The sequence below is a fragment of the Nyctereutes procyonoides genome, unplaced genomic scaffold (assembly GCF_905146905.1).
Source record: "Nyctereutes procyonoides isolate TBG_1078 unplaced genomic scaffold, NYPRO_anot_genome, whole genome shotgun sequence".
Classification (NCBI taxonomy): domain Eukaryota; kingdom Metazoa; phylum Chordata; class Mammalia; order Carnivora; family Canidae; genus Nyctereutes; species Nyctereutes procyonoides.
The window spans coordinates 172,042-174,469 of record NW_026575139.1 but is presented as its reverse complement, the minus strand read 5'-3'; the positions used below and the strand labels follow the sequence as shown (position 1 = coordinate 174,469).

The window sequence follows — 2,428 nt, the reverse complement described above, 5'->3', positions numbered from 1 at the left end:
GCGGCGGCGGCGGCGGCGGGCGGCGTCGGGGGGCGCGGCGGGCGGGCCCCGGAGTGAACTTCAGCGGCGGCCCGGGGGGCGCGCGCAGCTCGCGCCCCGCCCCGCGGCCAGCGGCGTCGTGGGCCGCGGGTCGAGGCGTCCGTGCTGCGGGGCAGGTGCCGGGCGCGCGCGGCGGGGAGCGCGGGCTGCGCGGACGCCCCGTCTGCGCCCGCCGAGGCGGCGGCATGGAGGTCCCGGGGCACGGCGCGCGGCTGCTCGGCCGCCTGCGGCAGCAGCGCCAGCAGGGCTTCCTGTGCGACTGCACCGTGCTGGTGGGCGCCGCGCGCTTCCCGGCCCACCGCGCCGTGCTGGCCGCCTGCAGCGTCTACTTCCACCTCTTCTACAGGGACCGGCCCGCCGGCAGCCGCGACGCGGTGCGGCTCAACGGCGACGTGGTCACGGCGCCCGCCTTCGGCCGCCTGCTGGACTTCATGTACGAGGGCCGCCTGGACCTGCGCGGCCTGCCGGTGGAGGACGTCCTGGCCGCCGCCAGCTACCTGCACATGCACGACGTCGTCAAGGTCTGCAGGGGCAGGCTCCGGGGCGAGGGGCGCGCGCCGCCGCGGGGGGAGCCGCAGCCGCAGCCGCCAGCCCGCGCCCCGCGCCTCCAGCCCGCGCGCTCCCCGGAGCCCGCGCGCTCGCCGGACCCCCGCGCCGCCGCCGCCTCCGCCTCCGCCGGGGCGCGCGCCCTCCCTCCGCGAGCGCCGGGGCGCCCCCCCTGGCCGGCCCCCGGGGACCCGGACGCGGCCCTGGACCTGTCGCTGAAGCCCGGCCGCCCCCCGCGCGCCCTCCAGACCCCCGCGTGCGGCCCGCTGCCCCGGGACACCGAGTCGCGGGGCTCGCGGTCGGACGCGGAGGACGGCGGCGGCCCCCCGCAGCCCCCCTGCGTGCGCGCGGCCGAGCGCGGGGCAGGGGCCCCGGGGGCGCGGCGGGGCGGCGCGGCGGGCGGCGCGGAGGCGGCGGCGGCGGCGGCGGCGGCGGCGGCGGGGCGCGGGGCCCTGTGCGTGTGCCCGCTGTGCAGCAAGCTGTTGCCCGGCGCGCACGTGCTGCAGGGGCACCTGAGCGCCCACTTCCGCGAGCGGGAGGGCCCCCGGGCGCGGCTGTCCCCCGACGGCCCGGCGCCCACCTGCCCGCTCTGCGGCAAGACCTTCTCCTGCGCCTACACGCTGAAGAGGCACGAGCGCACGCACTCGGGCGAGAAGCCCTACACGTGCGTGCAGTGCGGCAAGGGCTTCCAGTACTCGCACAACCTGAGCCGCCACGCCGTGGTGCACACGCGCGAGAAGCCGCACGCCTGCCGCTGGTGCGAGCGCCGCTTCACGCAGTCCGGGGACCTCTACCGCCACGTCCGGAAGTTCCACTGCGGCCTGGTCAAGTCCCTGCTGCTGTGACCTGTCCCCCAGGTGGAACCTGGCGGTGGAGGCCAGGCCGCGGGATGGGGGCTGGGGAGCGGGAGGCGCCCCCGAGCCGCGCTCCCAGCAGAGGGACCACTGCCGGCCCCACCAGAGCCGGGGTCACCCTCCTCCTGCCTCGCTCCTCCCCCACCCTCGGGCGGACTCCTGCTCCCAGCTGTGCCCTGACCTTGAGCACCGTCTTCCTCTCCATCCCTCCAGCCAGTGTCCCCTCTGTCACCTCCAGGGGGTGTCCCGAGGGCCCTGAGGCCGGGCCCAGGCTCCTTGGCTTCAGAACGCGCTGTTGTCCTCCCACGGGGGGGGGGGGGGGGCTTTCCTGACCACCTCCCTGACTCACTCGGGCCTTCCCTTGTGAGCCTGGCACCGTGCTTGGTAGGGAAGGCACACATCGCAGAAGCTGTCGGCCTGTCCCAAAAAGGGCCCTCGGGTGGAACAGGCCGCTCCTGGTGGGTGGCAGCGGGAGCGTCCCGGGGAGGCCCTGGGCACAGGGAGCGCAGGCGGGCCGGCAGGGCGCAGAGGCAGAACCAGAACCAGCCGGAAGCTGAGTGGCTCTTGAGTTCCAGGTGCTGGCGTGGGACGTGGGTCCCCCAGGGCTCGGATCCTGACCACACTTCAATTCTGTCAGTGAGAGGAAGTCGCAATTTGGAAATGATTCTCTTCAGACGCGGAGAGCTTCCCCTCCCCGAGGTTGCCAGATGTCTGCCCGCAGGCGTCGGGCCGATGGGCCGTGCTGCCTCCCTGCCTGAGCACAGGGTCCGGGTGCCTCTGAGCACCCCGGGCGGGGGCGGGGGGGGCTTGGGTCTCGCAGGCTGCTACTGGGCTGCTCTGGGCCTCACCCTGACGTCGCTGGTCTGCCTGCCTCCCTGCTGTGGGCCATTTCCAAATGCTGCTCTCTACTCAGGCGATGTTTACGGGCTTTCCCTTCCCTCCAGCGGGGCTGGGTGACAGCAGCCATCCAGCAAGGAGGCGATCAGCTC

At 75.7% G+C, this 2,428-nt stretch overlaps 1 protein-coding gene across 1 annotated transcript; it reads left to right on the top strand.

Annotated features, from left to right (window-relative positions):
- The first annotated feature begins 224 nt into the window (after positions 1-224).
- ZBTB42 (zinc finger and BTB domain containing 42) lies at positions 225-1,750 on the top strand. Its single transcript, XM_055303660.1, has one exon. The coding sequence runs from the start codon at positions 225-227 to the stop codon at positions 1,428-1,430; it is 1,206 nt and encodes a 401-aa protein (XP_055159635.1). The 3' UTR covers positions 1,431-1,750.
- The last annotated feature ends 678 nt before the right edge of the window (positions 1,751-2,428 follow it).